A 19,189-nucleotide genomic window follows, 5' to 3' on the forward strand; every position below is an offset into this window, starting at 1 on the left:
AATCAGAACTATGACTGTCCAGTTAAGGAGAACTTTTAAGACACACATTTATTCTTTGCACAGGAAGAAATTAGAAACTCACCAGGTGAGGGAATGCATGGAATAGGGTAGCTTATACCGGGAAATGAGAGCAGAGTCACTCCACAAAGGAAAACAAGCTAAGACACCCCAACACTAGGGGATATCCGTATCTAGGAGGGCCTCAGCCTTGTGACTCTCAGAGCTTAAAGCAATAATAAGCCTCCTTAACTATTATCACCTAAGAAAATGAAGCAAAAGAACAGGTCCATCACCCACTGAGAAAGTCCAGGTAGCAACATCTAAAAACAACAACAAGAAAAGACTTAAAACACAGGTCCAGAGCTGATCCGGGGAAAGCAAAAAAACAGTATCAAAAACAATTGCCTACAACACACCTCAAAGTGAAAGTGAGCTGCCTGGGCCTGAGCTTAAATAGAGCTCCTGAGGCACAATTGGAGGGTGCAGGGTGGGGGCCCAGGTGAGACCAGTTGGGACAATTAAGCCACTCATAAGGGGGTGCATTCAGGACCTCGACACTTAAAACATGGCTGATCGAGCCCTTCTTTGTGAGAGCCTCTCTGCAAACCTGGCTGGGTATAGTGATACTGGCTGTAATCAATAGGATATATTTGTAGTGCAAAGTCATTTTCCTGGAGAAATGTTGCTGTTTTTTGATTTGGAGATCAATTCTATTGATGTGAGCAATATCAATCCAGGCTATGCACAGTATTGCACTCAAGGAGCATAAGCCTGTAGACTTCAGTCTGTTCAGTTACTTCCATGTATGTATATTTATAGACTGGCCATTAGTGACATTAGCAGTAGTGGAAGATGTTGGCTCCTAGCTGCAGGAGATGTAGCTGTCGCTGGAATTATTGAGTATGGCTTGTAAGAACAAACAGGAGCATCTGAGAATGTTTAAATAGGTAAAATAGAGATGTGAGGATGGGCGTCTGTCTTCTGTACTGCTTTGCTCATCTGCAGAAATCCAATCATAGGCAAATTACTAGCCAGATGATAGTATGTTTGAGAGCTTGCCCTTCCTTGGGGCTGACTGAGAGCTTGCCTTTCCTCAGGGATGACAAAGAAAGAGGATAGTTTCTGCTGGTCATACCAGTAGTTCTTTGTGGGTTGTTACTATGCACTTAAAAGAAATCCTTCCAGAACGTAGAGCTATATAGATACATATAGAGAGAAATAGAATGGTGATGCTAATGATTTTTTTTTAATTGGTGGGAATCTCAGTAGAGAATTTTATAGATGTGTGTGGATGCAAATATGTATAACACAATAAATGATTAAGGGAACATTTTTATAAAGACAAAAGCAACAGGATGAGAACACTTAGTTGTTAAGCCCTGAGGACAGAAAAAAAAAATGTCTGTTACCTTGTAAAGGAACTTGTGACTTCTTTTCTGCCTGCCTCTTTTCATGCAAAAGTGAGGTTGCCAAATGTCTGCTTTTGTGAGCTTGTCTACAGCCAGTGAAATTCTCGCTTGGAGGTACTGCAGAAGTACACGGTGCTGTAGTACTCTGTTAGGGAGGAGAAAAAAAAAGGGAAACTATGAAAGTTACATGGTGTAAGTTGTTATATGTTACCTCTTCTGTCTGATGCAACCCCTGTAGGACAGAATAGCACAGCAAGATTTTAGTGAGGTTTATAACTTTGGGGGGATGGACACCACTTGCCTCCTAATAGATATAACGGAAGAGACAAACCTAAGTGGGCTCTTTTCTACCTTGCTGCCACTTGCAGAAATACCCAGAAGAGGTCAGTGTTCCCTAGCTTTTAGGTTATTCACGTGAAACGTTTCCAAACTTACATTTTTATTTAGAAAATGCTGATCTGTCTGGAAAGTTTGATCAAGAAGGATGCAGCCATATTAATGTTTCCCTGCTTCTTCTCCAGGGATCTGAATGCATTCTTGTTAGTAATACAGGGGAACCAGGATTCACATGGATAACACGCAGGCAAACAGCTCTGCTGACTACATCATCAGGCCTCAAATATTTCAAAACCAGTCTCACAGGATTTTAGGAACTAAACTGTGCTGTTTAGTGTTGACAGTATCAGTTGGACTGAGTTTCTTTGTGTAGCAGTACAACTCCAAAGAGCACATCGGAGATGCACAACGCTTAGATCACAGAAGGACTTGACCATGTCTCCTCTTGTAATCACTGATTAGTTTTTTATTTCAGGTTTTTCAAAGCTTTCAAGCTCAGTTCTCTCTGATCCCTATGAAGGTCACTGGGATTGCAGCACAGCAGCCTCACCTCATGTTTTCTGGAAGAAAGAATGGCAACAACATCTGCAACTGAGGATTTGCTTCTGCCATATGTCTGCTGCCCAAAACAGTCACCAGGAGAGTTTATAAGTGCTTGTGGCAAGAACATCAGAGCTCCATACATGGGTCTGGCACTGACCCACAGGTACCTTGGCACTTCCAGGTGCATTAAAAAAAAATTAGTTCTCAGTGCCTAATTAGGATGCTAAGCAGTGCATTTGCAACTCTCTGCACGGCAGTAAGTTTTATCTTTCTTAGCTGGAAATGAGTCATTTCCCTGTGCTGTACAGAGATGCCTGACTTTCTTGGAAATTGTTCAGTTCTGCAGAGTCCCCAGAAATCACTGACTGTAGGACTTTCTTTGGCACTGGTTATTTTACCTCAGTTTTAATGACTGGCGATGTTTCATAGGTTAGACCAATTAAAAAAAAAAAAGACACAAGCTGGATAGATCCCACACTTTCCCCAGGATGAAGGATATTTCATCCAAAGGGCAAGTGAACCTTCTGTATTCCCCACTGGAGATTCCAATAGCCACAAACCAACACTGAACAAGGGTTAATGAAGTTTAAATGCCTATTAAATAGAGGACTTCTTTCATGCCTCTGTTAGCTGATTTCTTGCAATGACTGCAGCTCCAATCATGTGAACTGAAAGGATCTTGTAAATGAGACATGGAAATCATGTAGATTGGAACAACTGTGAGGCACTCTGCAAATTAGGTGTGAATGATGGTGGTCAACGAGGCCTTTGAAGGATATGGAGCCCGCTAGTAAGACCTTACTTACAAGAACCACTGAGAATAAGGATGATGGAGGAGGTGTAGAGTTAACTGTATTAGAAAGGCACAGTGCCTCAGCAGAAAAACAACCATACAGCAACACTTGCATTAGCAAGGCAGTTTTAGATTTATGTACAAAATATATGCTAGACATTATCACCAGCAATTTTATTTGCTTATCCTGGAAGCCACTTTCATGTAATATGTAACTTAAAAGTCTCCAAATATTGGCAAAAGCAATTAGATAAATTTACAACATGCTGATCCTGTCTTCTTGGCACTGTTGGAAGTCTGTGCCCCAAAGCCAACCCATTCAAGCAAGGTAGCGATGCTGGAAAAAGAACAGTGCAAAGCTTGTAATTTCTTTTGCTTGCATGTTGCTTCCCAGCATATCCTCCAGGGTGTTTTAGCTACTCAGTTGTTTTCATTACAGTACTCTTTTTTAAAACAAAATTGAGAGTAATCATTTTTGCCAGCCCACAACAGCCAGGGCCTGCCTGGCCTATACACTTGGGACTGGGGCTTGTCAGCACGATGGCTGTAGTTATTACCATAATACAGGAAATAATAGTCATTAGGAAAATCCACATGCTTTCTGGTTTCCCTTTTTGCCCCACCTTCTGCCCAAATCAGGGCTGAGGAATGACAGCATGAGTGCATGGCGTTCACTGAGGCATTCCTCTCTTCCACAGGGCCTGCAGGTTTTTGTGTTCCAGGTGGCGAGCTAGGAAAACCCATTCTTGCTAGTTTAATGTTCCCCTTTGCCATATAAAATGCCAGCTCTGGCCTTCCCAGTTCATATGTGTGGAAAGTAGAGATGGCTGCTGCAGACACTGTTGGCTTTTAAGAAAACCTAAAGCTCTCCTGTGTCCCGAGAACTGGAAAAAGTCTGAAAATAACCCAAAATGCATTTAAAGAAAAAAAAATTATAAGGTTCAAGCTCAACTCACCATTCTTTGAAGTGTGACTCATAGACCTGGGATTCTTTGGATTAACCACATGGCTCCCTATGAACATCTTGCTGGAAGCTTGCAAACTAGATGGGTTCTGGAGTGGGGAAAAAAGAGGAAAAAGGCCGAATTTATCAGTAAATCCAGGACTCAGTTCCAGAGTCCATCTGCTAAAGCCAGTGAATGTTTTGGGTGCATCAAAAGCCTTATTCTATCCGTGATGTCCTGAAAAGGTACCCACAAATCGGCATCTAAGGAGCCTCTATAAAGTCCCCAAAATGACTCTGAAACAGGAAACTGTAAAACATCTAATTTTGGCAAATCCTCTTTGACGTAGTGTTGCGTCAGGTTTCACAAAATCAAATGATAGATTTAAAACACTCACCAAGTTTGAAGGTTTTGAGGGGGGTAGGGTGAGTCCCTGTCTGCTCCCGAAGCAGGTACATTTTAGGGGTGGGGAGTTATTTCCATTTTGTTTTTAATGTTAAGATTCTCAATCAGCTACAAGCAGGCCCGCCTGAAGACAAGCCATGAGCTTCCCGACAAGATGTCACCACAGAGAGTTTTTATTATTGTGGCAGGGAAAGGCCGAGGCGTTAAGCGCACCCTCGAGGAAACTGAAGTGTTTCAACGGGCTTAACGACCCTTCCTGACAGGATTCCTGCGACTCCGCGCTCCCTCGCGGAGCTGGGAGCAGGGGAACATGGACACCAACGACCCGCCGGTGCCCCCGGCCTTGCGGGGCAGCCTCCAGCGCGCTCCGGGCCGGGGGGTGCGGGGGCGACGGGAGGCACCCCCCGTATCTCCTCACGATCCCCCCCCATCACCTCACGGCCCCGCATAACGGCGCGACGCGCGCGGCGCCGCGCTGCCTGCCGGGAATTGTAGTCCTCAGCGCATCGGTGGCGGAAGCGGCTCAGCGCCTGGCGGAACTACAGCTCCCAGGGTGCCGCGCGGCGGGGCGGGCGGCCGCCATTACGCCCCCCCACTCCTCTCAGCAGAACCCCCCTCGTCCCTCCGCGGTGCTGAGGCGGCGGCGGCGCTGCGGGAGGCGGCGGCGGGAACGGGGCGCCCGCGGGGTTCGGCCGAGCCGAGCCCGGTGTCGGCGGCGAGGCGGGGGCGGCGCTGCCGCCGGGACTTCCTGTGACAGCCCATTTCCTGGTCGGATGGGGCCGGCGGGGGGTGGCGGCGGCGGGGTCGGTCCCTGACGGGCTCGGTGGCCGCCGGCAGCTCCGCCGGGCAGCGATGCGGGCTGCGGGCAGGCGGCCCCCGCCGTGAGCCGCTGCGGCCGGGCCGGCCCGCGCTGCATGGAGGCGCCCCCCGCCTGCGCTCAGCTACCGGGCGGCCTGGCCGGGGCGGCGGCGGCGCCGCGGCGCTAACGGCTCCCGCTGCTGCAGGTGCGGCCCCCTCCTCGCACACACACCGGAGACCGCGGCCCTTCCCGCCCGCAGGGCCCCGGCGGCGGCATCGCCTCCTCCCTGCCCGCCCGCGGCCCGGAGCCATGAAGAAGTTCTTCGACTCGCGGCGGGAGCAGGGCGGCTCGGGCCCCGGCTCGGGCGCCAGCGGCGGCGGAGGCGGCAGCGGCGGCCCCGGCAGCGGCTACATCGGGCGCGTGTTCAACATCGGCCGCTGCCAGGTGACGGTGGACGAGGTGCTGGCCGAAGGTGAGGTGCCTGCCCGGACCTCCTCCTCCTGCTGCTGTTTCGCGGCCTCTCTGCCCCTCTTCTCTCTCGTTGCCCTTGAGGGGCTCGTGTTTCTGCGGCTCTCATGCCCCTGGGCCCCGCTGGGTCAGCACGGTGCGGGGCTGCCACCTTCGCCTTGCTGTGTCTTAAAAACCTTTGCAGATTGCAGGTGCTTTGGAAGTTCTTGGCTTTTTTTTCCCGCCTCACAGCTTGCATATGTGTGTATGTATATGTATTTAATGAAGATGGTATTGAGATAGTATTGTTATGTATTTTTTTATATTTCTGGGGAGGTTAATGTAAACAAACAAAAAAAATGACAGCCTCTTAACTTCCCCCCCCCCCCCCCCCTCCAGGGAGAATCCCCCTTTCTTAGCTTAGGGAGGGGAGAAGGCAGCACTGGAGTATATTCCTTGTGTGTTGTTATATATAGGCTAATGAGCTAGCTTTTACCTGAGAGGGGACACTGCTGTTGGTGTGAGGTTTCCTGCAGGAAAATGGTAAACTCAGTTGTTTCTTCCCCCTTTTTTGGTGGTATTGTTGAAACAAACGTTGTAGGAATTAAAAATGAACATCAGGAGTTATGCAGCTCCCTAGGTATGCAGGCCTTGTAGTGCAGAAAGTTAGTGGTATCTTTATTATTATTATTTTTTTAATTGTAGCCAATAATGCTGCTTTAACTACTATTTTGCATTTCATTTGTGTGGGCCGTGGAGAATCCTATGAGTTTCTGTGGCTGGTAACCTTAGCCTTAACCTTCAGAGAGATAATAGGTTCTTTAGACCTTCTCCAAGGCCAGATCCTGCACATCATCCTTTGTAATTTTGGTGAAAAGTCTTTTGTTTTGATCTTGTAGTTGCAGAGGATAGGGTAGCCAGTGTACAAGAGCTGAGTGGGAGGACCTGTGTTGCTTTTTACAGATAGAATCCTAAAATGTGAGACCTGAAGGGGCCTATGTATGTGTGTATGGGTTTGTGAAAATCATCTTGGTGTGAAAGAATAAAGATTTGTAGCCTTTCCTCCCTCAAATATTGTTTTCTGGTGCATAGGTTCTGCTGCATGCCAGGTTGAGAGAAACAGTCCTTTGGCTCATAGATGTATCAAGAATTGTTTGTTTTTTCTCTTCTCTCCTAAATTGGAATTTGCAATATCAGTTTGTCTTGGCTGATACTTCTAAGGCCATTTAGCCCCAGTTGTTTAGGAAGGAGACTAGTTAAACCTGAGTAGCCGTCACAGTCTGTCTTTATGCACTCTGGCCTCATCCTGGTGACATGGGAAAGCAGAGACATTTTTGCTGATGAATACTCTGTTGGCAGATCCTGCCCCAATGCTGACAGCAGCAGGATGAGCCCATGAGCGACTTGGTGCTCACCAAAGACGCTGGGTTCTAGCGCAGGCTGCCCGGCTGCAGGGTTATCCTGGGAGAAGTGTCTCCCATCCATGCCTTGCTGTCCCAGAGGAGCTGCTACTTGAGAGCAGTTCCCTGGGACTCCCGGGGTGGGCCTAGTGCTAGCCACAACTGTTAATTTGCTGTACAGGCCTGTAAAGTAGGCATGATGTTCTCCTTTTCTGGCCATGCCATCAGGCAAAGGAAGTTCTCTGGGTAAAATGTGCTGAGCAGATATTTTCCTCAGGGTTAGACTGCCAGTACAGGCAGTCAGAAATCCCTCTGAATAGTGACTGGGACCTCCAAGGAGACCTGAGCAAGGTGGCTTGTAGATTTGCAGGTTTTTGCCTTTTGGTGGGAACCTTCTTTGGGGGGAGAAGGAAGTTTCATTTTTCCACACTAGAAAGGCCTCGCTGGGGAGACAGCCCTGGTCATGAGTGCAGCGTCTTCGTGCACTTCTGCCTTTGGGTGTAGCTGTCAGTGATGCAGAAGTGCTGGTAAGGAGCATTTTTCACCGACTCAGCTAGAGATCTGGGGAGCTGTCTGGCAACCCAGACCCTGCCCTACTGAGGTCTGAATCCTGTCTAGAAAACTTTCTATTTTGTTTTTACTGTTAATTTTCCTGGCTCAGCAGTATTGGAGAGCCGACTTGTGAAGTCTTGGCTGTTTCTGCTAAAAGGAAAATTCCCCTGGGAAGCACCTTGTCAGAGGAGATGGAATATCCTGTCTAGGAAAGAAGCCTATCTCCCCCCCTTCCCTTAGGAGGGAAGGGATGGGCCCGTGTTGGTGCAGCATGTGAAGCATAGAAAATAAATGAGATGTGAAAAATGGCTTAAAAGGAGGACTTGGAAGTGATGATGGATGGTATGGGGGAGACTGACTGCAAGCCTGAGGAACTGGCTCAGCCAGAACTTTTGGAGCTGAAGCGTTGGGGTTTAGCTCTGTCTGTCAAACCTGCGAGCAGTCGCCCTCAATTCTGCTGAGCAACCCTGCTGAAGACACTGGCTCTGGCTCAGACACCAAGTCCTTAAATGCAGGCAGTGAAGTGTGCCAGGTGGCAGATTGGCAGATAGCTGCCCGTGTTGTCAGGTCCTTGGGCAGATCCACCAAAATATCCAAAGCAGTTTGGTACTCCCCCTCTTATCCTTCCCTCCTTCCCCTATTGTGTCTGGATACTTGCTTTCCTGGGTGGGGAAGAATGAGTCAAGATCCTTCTGTCTGCAAGGAAGTAGATGGGAATAATATAGAAAGAATTTGAGTGGTTGTTTGTGGCATTGTAATACAGGTAAACGAGTGCTTTCTACTGGCAGTATAACGCAATAGGTGATTCTCTACGTCTCTGTGGTCATCTTCAAATTCAAGCAATAGTGTGATTAGTCTATTGAAAAATTTCTGACAAAGTTTGCCTGAGGATTAACTACTGTGGAAAGCCAGCACTGTTGCCCTTGCAGTTCTGCAAGACCAGGGTAAAATTGGTGACATCTGAGGTTATCCCCACATAGTGAGGAAATGACTGTTAGGGACTTTACCGGGACTGGTGCTTCACTGGGAGCAGTGAGGTGAACGCCCAGGAGGCATCTGAGGTGGGTGAGTCAGGCTACTATTTTACTGTTTTGTTTATGAGAAGAAACTAAGTGGTGGGATGCTGCTTTTTGTTTCTGCTTGCTTCAAAAACAAAACAAAACAAACCCTTGGAGCTAGGAGAAGGATGTGTCTGTGATGGGTGAGGAGCAGGGCAGCGGAAACGTTTAAAGGATGTTGCCAGAAATTTGCTGCGGAGTTTGTGGATAGGCGAGTATGTCAGAAGTACCACAAGTAATGTGTGCTGCACTGAGCTAAAACGAACTAGATGGGGTTTGAGTGGGTGGTTTCATGGGGCTCTGTTCTGTATTATTCTGCATACCTGCAAGGTTACAACAAAGTACATAAGCATTGAGCCAAAGTACATAAGCATTGACGGATGCATGTACTAGCTAGGCTATTTTTTTTTCTCTTGATAGCCTTCTAGTATTGATCGAAAGGTTGCATTTCTCCATGTCTATGAGAAGTTGCTTTTTTAATTAACATTAGTTTCTGAGTTGCTGCTTGTGGGTTCCACCCCCCTCCCATAAAACAAACAAACAAAAGAACCCCTCCCCCCAAACTGCAAAAACAGCTGTATAAACGAGAAGAAATAGGTTTAATGATTGTCAGGTATTTCACTGAAAGGTTGTTAGTTGTTTTGCTTTTTAGCGGGCCTGTAGAACATGTGTATGAAGAACTTTGGAAGGATGGGAATGCCCAAACCATGTCTGGTGGGGAAGGTGGCTGCCAGTGTGCGTGGCCTGGGACTCCTGCCTGCCTGTGCTTGCTTTCTCTGGGGCTCAGACCTGGGGAGTCTTGTGAGCTGCTTCTCCATTAGTTTCCACTAACAGACTTCATTACACTCTGTGTGTACCTTGGTAGATACTGTGCTCTGCACTGGTAGGTAAGGGATTGGATCTTCTGTGTTATAGTAATTTGTTTTTTTTTTCAGTGTAAAGACAATCTGGTAAATAATCACAACTGAGTTGTTTGGTAAACATCAAGGTATCCCACATGCTTTTATCAGCAGAGATTGTCGGAGCTGTGTTTGTACTGTGGCACTGGATATGATCGGGAAGGAAGGTGTTAATAGACTTAACTGTGTAAGAACTTGTACAGCCCTGGAGACTTGCATTATCTATGCTCCCTGGTAGGTTTTATGCAACACGTCAAAGAATGGGTCTGTACTGTACGTGGGGGTGGCTGGATTCTTATGTAACAGTTATAGTAGCTAAAAGCGTATTTACTGACTCTCTTAGCCCAGCACAGTCACGGGAGGGCAGGTTTCCTGCAGTCGTCATCTCAGGGAAGAGCCTTCCTTGAAAAAAGAAAACAATGTCTAGTTCGGGGAGTCCTGCAAGAGCTTTATGAAGTTGTCAATTACTTGAAGTGTAAGAAGGCTTGGATTTGGCTTGCAGGGAAAATAGGCTAAAATCATCCAATTAAAGACTTGTGGAACAGTTTTGGTAGCTATATACAGAGAGGTCCCTAACCTCTGCTTGCGACCCTAACAATAACACTTCGGATCCAAGAAGAATGGATACTCCCATGATGTTTTTATTGTGTCGTGGCCTTTCTCCCCTGTGTGTAGGAGCTGTCAGTAGTTCAAGAGAGCAGGTGGTAAATTATAAATGTGCTGAGGACAAGCTGGAATCCACTCTGGGTTTAGCACTCGCTACTTTTCAAGCTCACCCACCTGCATAAATCATGGCTAATAAGGGGTCAGAGCTGATCAGGTATGCACACTTGCCTGGACACTGGAAACTGTTTCTGTGGTAGGTGACCTTTTTTTCTTTCTTCCCCCCTGTGCAAGTGGTAAGTTGGACAAACTGAGGCTGTGCCTGTTGGGAAAGCAGCTTGCCAGCTGCAGGTGTTGTTGGTGCACTCTGGAAAGTCACAACCCGTTTTGGGTTTGCAAGTAAATGTTTACTTGTTTTTCACATGTGCAAGAAGGCAGGAAGTCTCTGAGGAGAAACATGCCAAAAGTGAGCTCAGTTTACAGCGCTCTTTTGATAACAGGAGGTAACTGAATAAACAAGTACTCCAGGAAAGGATGCCTTCCTTCAGAGATGTCCCTGTGGCAGTAACATGTTTGAAACCTATCCCCTTAAATTGGATAGTCTGCTGTACTACTTTAAGTGTTAGGAACACTGTTGTCAGTGAATTAAAAGCACAAGGGGAAGATTTGCAGAGACTTAAGTGAAACAGTTGCAAGGAAACTCACCCTCTGAGGCTTTTTCTTGTTGCGGAAGTCTTCTCTCCCTTCTTTTGTTGAAGCCATGGAAATTGCCTCTGAAAGAACTGAAGGTTATTGATAGCTGTCTACCGTATGATGCGGTGGTGTGAAATCGGAGGAGAGCTGTAGCAGCTGCTCTGGCCAGAGGAACTCTTGTTGCCCTATTGCCAGAGTATCTGAGCCATCAAAATGTGCTTCCGTTCCTTGCAGGACTGCTGGGAAATAGTATCCTGAGATAAGGAGGTGAAGCAATGCACAGAATGCATGGCCAAGGCAGGAATTGATCCCTGGCCTTCCAGATTGAATGCTTTAATTCCAGCGTGTGTTTTTTCTCCCAAATACTGCCTCTGTCTTAAGTGGAAGTGTTCTAGGCACCCGCGTGATCTCTGCTTAAACTTAGGCTTGCTCTGTGTCAGAACCCATGCTGACATCAGGACCCTGGGCTACATGTCACGGGATTGGATTAAAGACCATTTTTTGAACAAGATGCTCTTGCGTCTGGTTTGTTTCATGGTTTCTCAGAAACAAATTATGTACCTGTAATGGGTGATCTCATAGATTAAAAATAAATCTTAAAAAAAAAAGAAGCCATCAGCAAGCAGGTTTCCTGAACAGAGACTCTGCATGTGTACATGTACGTTCATGCAAGAGTTGAGCTGGAAGTTGTTACTGCATTAAGGAGCACAACTGAGCCTAAACTTGATTCATTCAGTGTTACAAATGTTCTGTTTTTACTTTGCATTTAGTATTCATAGGACAATAATAAGGACAAAACTGCAAAGTGTGCCAGTGTATGCTTATAAACAAATAAATGGATATTTGGTGTGCTGTTCGGGAGGGTGTGATAGTAGAATACATTGTCTTGTGAAAATTACTCGAGCCCCAAGATATAATTTGTCTTCTGTGTTTCTGTAAACTAAATCATACTGACAAAGTTGACCTGTACTTTTGCTGTGACACTCATGACAGCAATAAAATAAACTCAAAGCTTGTCTTAAAGAAGTGTAGATGCTTCATGAAGAGCGTGGCAAGGCCTGGTTCTTGCAGGCTTTTGCTCCATATCTGCTTCTGTTCTTGCAGTGAGCAAGATGAACCTTTGGTTCGATGCAGCATACTTCTCTTTAAGAAAAGCTTTGTGATGATATCCTAATCCAGCATTGCATGTAGCTCATCAGGGCTGTGGGAATAAGTAGTGGCAGTGGTATAAAACTCAAGACATTAAGGGTTTTAAAAGACTTGAAATGACCTCAGATAACCAACACTGATGGCCATGGAGCACAAAAATACAAACCTGTTGCTGTAGATGCCTTCTCTGTGAGGCCTCTTTGACCAAAGTCACTGATACTTCAGTTACCTTTTAGGAGCCTCTGAAGGATTAATTGCTTCTGGCTTGTAAAATGCTTTGGAAATAAAGACCTTCTCTGTAATGTTTAGCTGCTGCTTCAGAGAAGTGAGGTGGATCGATAGGAAATCCCTGTCTTATGACTGCAGTTTGGTCACATGAAGATATTTGTGGTTGTTGTTGACTCTTGGGTTGTGGTTAAACAACTCTGTGACCTTTAGCAAAAAGTATCTAATAGAGCAGGATATTTAAATGGCTGACTGCAAATTTAAAATAAAATATTCTTCTAAGTTATGAGAAGGATCTATGAAAGAAACACGTTTTATTGAAATTTGGAGCCTTTCTTTTGGCCTTTACCTGTTGCTTTTGAGTTAGGACAAGTACTTACAGATATAATTAATAAATGAGTTCACCCTTCTATCTCTATCTCCACTTAGCGCTTGCAGTCTAGACGGTTGTACACTTTCAGGTCATCAGGGAATGTCAAGGCGCCCCCATGCTAGTGTCAAACACTTTGTTGTTCTGCACATGGCTGTTCCCCTCTTGCTCTCCACCAAATTGACACACAGATGGTGCAGGAAAGGCTAATCAAATCATTTTACAAGTGAGAAACTGAAGCCTATAACGATGTAGCAATTTCGTAAGGGCTACAGGATATAGTGCGTTGTAGGGATGTAGGAAAGCAGCAGTGACAAAACCTTTGTACTAAATACAGACCTAACTCCTTGTCTGGTGTTCTAAACACAGTGTCATTAATATTTATGTCACCATAGTGCTGAAGAACTTCTATCATGGACTGGCCCCTGTGTCACATATTGCAGGTGCACAACAAAGACTGCCCAGGCTCCTGGGAGATGGACCCTCCTTTTCCAGGAGGAAAAGACTCTCCCAAAATACAAACAGCAGTGATCTTGTCAGATCATGATGTGACCGTTAACACACAGTATCTCCTCATGGGGCAGCAGGAAAATACAACTCAATCTTGCTAATACAGCTAGTCAGCAGAACATGTGACTGGATTAAGCACGTGTTGAATTTTTTTAATACAAATGATGCTGTTTGGAGAACATAAGGGACAGATGGTGCTTTTTTTACCTTTTTGATTTGTTTTAATCTTAATGAGCAAGAAGCACTTGCATTGTACTTTTGAAGCTGTTTCTGCCACCAAACAGGCTAGTGATGCGTACATCTGTAAATTGGGCATACATATGTAAATTGGGGTTCTCAAGTATTTATATAAATTCATGCAAGCTGGTGAATTAAGTCTTGAATCTGGGCTTGTGAGGAATGATCATGAGAGTCAGTCTGTCAACGGCTGTTCCAGGCTTCTGTAACCCTTTCCTGTATCCCTTTCTGAATATCTGAAAACTGAACAGCTATGATGCCTCTCACGTCTCTTCTTTTGCGCCTGTGTATCTCTGAAAAGCTCAAAAGTGCTACTCCATGCAGGGCTGTGTTTTTTTTTTTTTTTTTTTTTTTCTGTGCTGTACAACGAATATTGCATGCTCCTGACTTAACCAGTGATTTGAATTTCCAGAGAGCTGCCTAGTAGAAACCATCAGAGAGCTGATAGTAGAAACCTTTCCATGCTTGGCAGGTAGCGAGGAGTTGAAAAGTTCATTGCTGACTTCAGGCTTTGATTAGCATAACCTCTTCTGGAAGAATATGGTGTAGTCCTTAGCTTGTGTTCTGTGAGTTACTTAGTGAGATGGTGCTTGTGGTGCTCAAGTGTATCTGTAATTTTGCTGGAGACTGGAGAAGGTTGAAATCTGGATTTTTAGGTTTAAGCAGAAGAAAATTCCCAATTTGTTTAAAGCAAAACCGCCACAAAATAAGTTTGTTGTGGATCTCCTGTAGTACTGTGTTTGCTGTAAACTTGAATTTTTCCTAGAATGTATACCTTAAGGTTTTTCATGTTTTCCATGCTAATTAGCTCAATAGGGATGTCTGGGTGCTGCCATAGTAATTGAAATTCCTAAATATTTAACTTGTGTGTTGCCATGAGCTCCCTTTGGATCCTTGCATAATTGCTTTGAGAATGGAGTTCCCTGTTACCATAGCACTTAAGGGCTCTAGTCAGCCCTCTCTAACTGGCCCTTACAAGAAAGTCCATTTAAAAACACCCCTGCTCTGGGCAGTTTAGTCTTGCCTTCCCTTTTCGCCTTCTTCCCAACCTCCAGCAGAGACCTGTTCTCGCTCAGCTAGTGCAGTTTCCCACTCTTTCCCTGGAGATGGGATTCTTTGCTTCCTTGTATTTCCAGCGAAGCTTTTCAGCTGCCTGCAGTTGCTGCAGCTTCTTGCTGGTTTTGCAGTTGCAGTCATGATCACTCAAAACAGTCCTGCTCCACAGCATGTTTGTGCCGTAGCTAATTTCACTTGGAGATGAACGAAATCTTGCATGCTATTAGCAGCTGCTTGGAATAATAGCAGCTGAAATGTGCCTTTTAGAGGGCTACCCAATAACTAAACAAGTGGGTATTTTATTTTCAGATGTGAGTTATTCATGATCTATATATATATTTCTTAATTTTAGACCTTGAATCTTCAGTCTATCACAACGGAGAGACCGAATCTGCTTTGCAGAGTAATGTGCCTGGAGCCAGTGTGTGTTGCTTCATAGCAATACAATGCTGCTTCCTCAGCTTTGGAGCTCTGAAGTCAGCCTGTTGAGGAAGAATCAAGTGGATGCACAAGACTAAAGCAGAGCACCTGCCTACCAAATATACGTTTTCTCTTATTAGATATGGCTGTGAAAAATGTGAAGAGAAAAGTGCTCAGCAGCTTAAAATCGGAGCTATCAAAGCAAAACCCAGGGAAGTCAGGGAGAAGCAATTAACCTTTTCCTGTGTGATCAATGCAATGAAAATGCCTGAGATAATTTCAATATTTAGTGGCTATTTGCAGTTGTGAGGGTCATAGCTAACAAACCTACACCAAAACCCAACAGACATGCAAAAAACTCAAACCAGCTAGTCTCGCTCTCCTAAAATTAGGAGTTGTAAAGGGTGTGATTCTAGTTCTGTGTCGGGTGACACTAATGACCTTATTTTGCACAGTGAAAGGGTTTAGGCACTCCTGGCCACTGACTGCCCTGCTAACATTAACTATGACGTTGTCTTCCCTATTCACAGAGTACCCAGAGGAGGGTGGAGCCTGTAAATCCAAATCTGTCTCGTCATGGCCTAGATATTGCAGCAATGACATGAAACGAAGGGCCCTATAATTATGTTAGTAATATTGGATAATCACATTAGGATTCTCAGCTCTGGTAAATCTGCATAGGGCTAACTAAGGCTCTACTTGAGCTGAGAATCTGGCCCGTCAGCCCTAAGCAAGTATAAGCTTTTGTTTTACCTCGGGAGAAGAAATCCTTTTCTACGTTAAATACATTAAGTGCTCTACTGAAGTTTGCCTGGTGGTTTTTAAAGACTAGAGCTCAGTGAAAGCTGCAGCTGGGTGAGCTGCTGCTTTCTTGAGTTTCTAATGAGAGGGGTTTCTTCCGAGCAGGGTTTGGCTGCATGCCTTGAGCTTTGCTGCAGTTTTGGAGGCAATTTATTTGCCTTGAAAGTGTGTACACTTTTGCAGCCTGCTTTTGAGTGTCTGATCACTATTAAATTCCTGACCTTGTTACAAGTAGACTTGCTTGGATGACTTTTCAGATGCCCAGAATCCTATCTGGGAACATGTAGGTCTCGGCTGATGTTTCTGGTTTTTGTTCCCTGTTTTGTCTCGTGAAATCCTGAGGTTTCATTCTTGTTTTATATATATCTATCAACTCCACCCCCGGTTTTGCAACTTTGGCTCCTCGTCCACTTAAAACGGTCATAACTTGGATGAAATTCAAGTGATTTTGACCATTCCTACTTATGCAGAAGCAGCTCTTTGAACTAGAGTTAGTGGTGTGTCTTTTTTTCTTTGCTCAGAAGATAAGTCCTAAACGTTAAGACTACTTAATTGGTGGTTGATGTTCCAAGATCTGATCTGATAAGTTTCGCTGAGCAGTTCTACCTCTGCACCAGTGTTGAGTCTTTTAAAATGCATTTTAGGGGCAATAGAAGCAACTCTAAAAGCTGGAGAGTAACCCACAATTGGAAGTTTTATAAGTCGACCAAATTTTATACTGATTTATTCTGTCTCTGCCTTGCAGTGTGTCGTATTCCCAATAGGTATAGTTCAGCACAATAGATTGCTGAAAATATTATGCTCATGAGCCAAAAGCAACCAGGAGATGCTAGAGCAGGCCTTTTGGACTGAACCGGTCCTTTAGATTTGGCACTACTGTGATTTAACCTAAGTTAAATGACTTGAAACCCAAAAGCCTTTAAGTAAAGCTTGGTATTTCCTTTGAGGTGGAAAGATCTCAGCTGAAAGTGGACCTGTTTAGTTTAGCATTATTATCTGCTTTTCTCAGCTGGAGAATGTGTTGGCAATGGATAAGGGCTTTTGTTTTGTTTCTGCTCAGAACTAGGCTCTGGTATTAAAACGTGCATGAGCACTAGCTATGACCACTTACTCCTGAGCCATTGTACAAGCCTGTCCCTCTAGGATACACTGTTCTGATTTCTGCATGTGTGAAGTATCTTCACTTACATGGGTATAAAATAATATATAAATACCGAATATAACCAAGGGATTAGGGAATCGGCTGGGATAATGAGTCACAGGCATTACTTAAATCCCAAACCTCATGTCTTGATGACTTTCCATTCCTGTGTAAGCAGTAATAAAACTGTACAATAAAAACACAGAGGAAGGAGAACACTAAAACAACCACTGCTATTTTAAGTCTTTGTGCCAGGTAATCCAGAAAAGATGTATCCAGGTACTGTACTTCCAGACGTGTAGCCGGTGGAGAAGGCAGTGCCAGTTGCTTAATGAGGTCTGTAGTGTCCCAGGATAAGAAACATGGAGTTAAAACCAAGACAATGAGAGCCTGAGACTTCGTGACAGTGAGGATAACAACTCCCCAGGGCTAAACCACTCGGAACATGTGGAGCTTGTGTTAGAGGAGTTAAAGAACAGATCGGTTGGACATGTCCAACCAGTAACTGTGGGTGCAGTGACTCCTGTGTCTAAGTGAGAGGCCCAGGTGGGTGAAATCCCACGTCAGGCAGCGACACAGTGACATTGGGCCTCACTGTTTCAGTGGGACTGTCCCCTTTTGCTCATCAACACTTTATTGCCACTAGGAGAGGGTGAAATGGGAAGAAGCCTTCCTCTGTTAATTTTGTCATCCGTGACCTTTCTGCTTTGGACTGCTGTGGTGCTTTGTGGGAGGCAAGAAGAAAATCCTGTTATTTGCACAAGTGTTTTGTGTTAGTCATAAAGGTAGGAAACCCCTGGAGACAAGTCTGAAGACTCCAAGCGCTCACGTTCCTAGGTAAAGACAACTATGAAAAAGGAGAAACGTACTTGAAATAATGCTAGTGATCCTGCAGGTTTCTGGCTAACCACAGGGAATCTGTGTCCTCATTTGGGGAAAGTTGAAGCGCCCTTTTGCCTGTAGGCTTTGTAGCAGCAGACTAATGCCTGCTGCCTCTGACAAAGCAAAAGGTGGAAAAAACACTGTTTGACTGTATCTGTGACTAACCTTTCACTGCAGTGAAGAAAACTCGTGTGCAATGGGTCTCCTGTTTGGTTTTAAGACTGGATTCTTGATTTTATTCAGGGCCCTTTGTGATAGTTTTCAGTATTGGGAAGCTGTTACAAATGCATCTTCCTTTTGGTAATATGTTGTGCTGGATCCAAAATGTAACAAGGGGCGTTCCGGAGCAAACCTTCAATCCCATTCCATTAAGATGATAGTTATCTAAACATCCTAATTTTATCCTAGGACCTCTCATGCCTGCACGACTTTCGGAATCGATTTCGGAATTGATCAAAGACTTGAATTGATTGAGAGGGAAAAATGAATGAGAGCTCCATAGTCTTATTGCAAGCTGCTGTATTTGAGGGTGCTTTCTGGCAGGACAAATTTGCTTTCTGGAAAAAGCCTGGAGAACTTCGGCTGCAGATCAGAGCTCTGTGACGTGAGCTGCCTGAGCAGGCCTTTGCTTCATGCTGCTGCTGTAATACTCACGTTATCATACTCTCCCTGGTCACATTCTTAATTTTATTCCTTTTGTGCTAATCCCAGGCTTTCCTACACCAGCAGCATACGTAATTCTCTTTAAGACCAGAAGTTAAGCAGCAGAAGACTTGTTTGCAAAATTGACTGCCTTTCTGGCAATCTCCATCTCGAGGAAGTGGAAGCAGAGGGTGCTGCAGGTTGAACCTGGTAAATCGGATTGCACCGGTGTCGTGTTTGCTTTCCTCGCCTAGTGATAGATCTGATCACGGATGTTACAGCCCTAATGCAAAGTCTGCTGCATTACCGGGACTTCTTAATTAAACCTTGAACCACTTTAAAAATGAGTCTGAGGAGGTGTGTGTGTGGGGGGGATTGTTTTCTTTTGGAAAATGGGTGTTAATGCTGGCATCTCTCTAAGGGCATCGCAGGTGCTTAATAAAACAGAAATAATACACACTGGATCCCAATTTCTCATGAAGCGTCAAGGGCAGAACACTTCGCAATCGCAGTCCCAGATTGTGGGAGGATTAGGCAGTAAAAAGGAGTAAGATTGGAACAGAAAATTGATTTGATGAAATATTCTGCCCTGGAAACAAAAAGTGCAGAAGTGGAGGAGCTGCATTTAAAAGGAGTGTGGGGGGGTGGGAATGGCATTTGAAATACTATAGTTTTTAGAGGTATGCTGTATTAATACCTTCCTGCTGGGTAATTGAAAAGTGGTCTGAAAGACGGCAGAAAGAATCCATGAGTGCAGATTAATGCCAACAAAAATAGCGCTCTAATCCTAATGCACCATCGCAGTTGAGTAGTAGAGCTATAATTAAAATAATAATCTCATACAAAAATAGCCCAGCAAATGTATATCTGTGGTA

The 19,189-nt window shown here is 44.9% G+C and overlaps 1 protein-coding gene across 1 annotated transcript in view; it reads left to right on the forward strand.

Moving 5' to 3' along the window:
- Positions 1-5,538: 5,538 nt before the first annotated feature.
- Positions 5,539-19,189, forward strand: part of AAK1 (AP2 associated kinase 1) — a 63,106-nt gene continuing 49,455 nt past the window's right edge. Inside the window, exon 1 of the mRNA XM_088537813.1 lies at positions 5,539-5,701. Within this exon, the coding sequence (XP_088393939.1) occupies positions 5,539-5,701 (163 nt within the window). The remainder of the gene's footprint in view (positions 5,702-19,189) is intronic.

The sequence above is a fragment of the Tinamus guttatus genome, unplaced genomic scaffold (genome assembly GCF_059628265.1).
Source record: "Tinamus guttatus ecotype Peru unplaced genomic scaffold, ASM5962826v1 Tinamus_guttatus_pri_ptg000866l, whole genome shotgun sequence".
Taxonomy (NCBI): Eukaryota; Metazoa; Chordata; class Aves; order Tinamiformes; family Tinamidae; genus Tinamus; species Tinamus guttatus.